Source organism: Chaetura pelagica, unplaced genomic scaffold (assembly GCF_000747805.2).
Source record: "Chaetura pelagica isolate M959 unplaced genomic scaffold, ChaPel_1.0 scaffold47, whole genome shotgun sequence".
NCBI classification, from domain to species: Eukaryota; Metazoa; Chordata; class Aves; order Apodiformes; family Apodidae; genus Chaetura; species Chaetura pelagica.
In genome coordinates, this window is record NW_009954140.1 from 6355285 (window position 1) to 6356920 (window position 1636).

Consider the following 1636-nt stretch of genomic DNA (forward strand, 5'->3'; position numbering starts at 1 on the left):
GCCGCCCCCTGGCGCAAGCACGGAGCCTTCATCCTGTCCACCACTGGCCTCTCCATGGCCATCTGGGTGGCGTGGATGGCCATGTACCTCTACGGCAACCGGCGCATGGGTGAGAAGCCCAGCTGGGATGACCCCACGCTGGCCATCGCGCTGGTGTCCAACGCCTACGCCTTCCTCCTCCTCTACGTCATCCCCGAGGTGACACACGTGACGCGGCGGAGCCCCGAGCAGGCCTTCGAGGACGATGTCTACCCCACACGTGGGGTGGGCTATGAGACAATCCTCAAGGAGCAGAAGTCACAGAGTATGTTTGTGGAGAACAAAGCCTTCTCCATGGATGAGCCCTCCTTCGGTAAGTACTGGAGCTCACAGGGCCTGGCAGCCGGCACTGGGGTGTGTGCTGGGGTTCACTGGAGCTCACTGGGGCGGGTGCTGGGGTTCACCAGGGCTCACCAGGGCTGGCAGCAGCGGGGTGGGAGGTGAGACGTCTGGCCATGACCCGCCCAGGATTGACGCCTGCTGCTGTTTTGGCTCCCCAAAAAAAAAACTCGCTGGGCTGGGTCTACCAGTCTGGGCTGAGCTGCAGGGGTTGCTCCCTCCCCAGCACAGGGTGCCAGCAGCTCTGGGCCCACTGCCCCAGGGGACCCTACAATAACACGGGGTGGTGTGAGCTGCCCCAATGGCACTGGTGGGCAGGTGCCTGCAGCCCCCTGGGCAGGGTGGGTGCTCCCGAGGGACCCTACAATAACAAACCTGGGCCGTGCCAGGAGCGCGGTGACACAAACCTTGGGGACATCCCTCCCGTCCCCCAGGAAAGGCACAGAGCCGCCAGTTGCTGAGTCAAGCTCATTAAACCTGCTAACAAGGAGCGGCTGCCCAGTGGGGTGGGGGTGGCTGTGTGAGGTCCCCCCTCCCTTTTCAGCATCCCTTTCTCTTTGCAGCCAAGAAGCCAGTGTCCCAAAGGCTACAACGGGCAACTGCTGACCAGTGTCTACCAGCCCACCGAGATGGCTCTGATGCAAAAGGGGCCGGTAAGAGTGATGCCTCGTGGCATCAGCCATGCTCACCAGGGCTGGTCACATCCTGCATAATGGTGATGGGCTTTAAACTGGAGCAGCCAGGATGGGGGACTCTGGGGTCTCCTCTCATCCCCATGCTGTAACCCTAGGGTGTCACCCCTCACCTGCCTAGAATTGTAGGATTCCAGACCCACTCAGATGTGAAGGGACATTAAAGACCATTCAGTCCCACACCCCTGCATGGGCAGGGACACCTCCCACTAGATCAAGTTACTCAGAGCTCCATCCAACCTGCCCTTGAACATGTCTAGGGATGGGGCAGCCACAGCTCCTCTGGGCAACCTGGGCCAGGGTCTCACCATCCTCACAGGGAAGAATTTCTTCCTAATGTCTTCCCTTTTTCAGCTTAAAGTCATTCCCTTCACTCTATCACTCCCTGTCCTTGTCAAAAGCCCCTCCCCAGCATTCCTAGAGCCCTTTCAGGTACTGGAAGGTGCTCCAGGGTCTCTCTTAGTGCCACTACAGCCCCTTCCCCACATCTCTCCCTGCAGAGCGAAGGTCCCTACGACGTGATCCTGCCCCGAGCCTCCACCAGCAGCCCGGGGACCGGCAGCGCC

The 1636-nt window shown here is 60.6% G+C and overlaps 1 protein-coding gene across 1 annotated transcript in view; it reads left to right on the forward strand.

The window, feature by feature from the left end:
* GPRC5C (G protein-coupled receptor, class C, group 5, member C) overlaps positions 1-1636 on the forward strand; it is a 3343-nt gene that overhangs the window by 664 nt on the left and 1043 nt on the right. Inside the window, 4 exon segments of the mRNA XM_010002811.1 lie at positions 10-352; positions 942-957; positions 959-1031; positions 1571-1628. Coding sequence (XP_010001113.1) covers positions 10-352; positions 942-957; positions 959-1031; positions 1571-1628 — 490 coding nt within the window.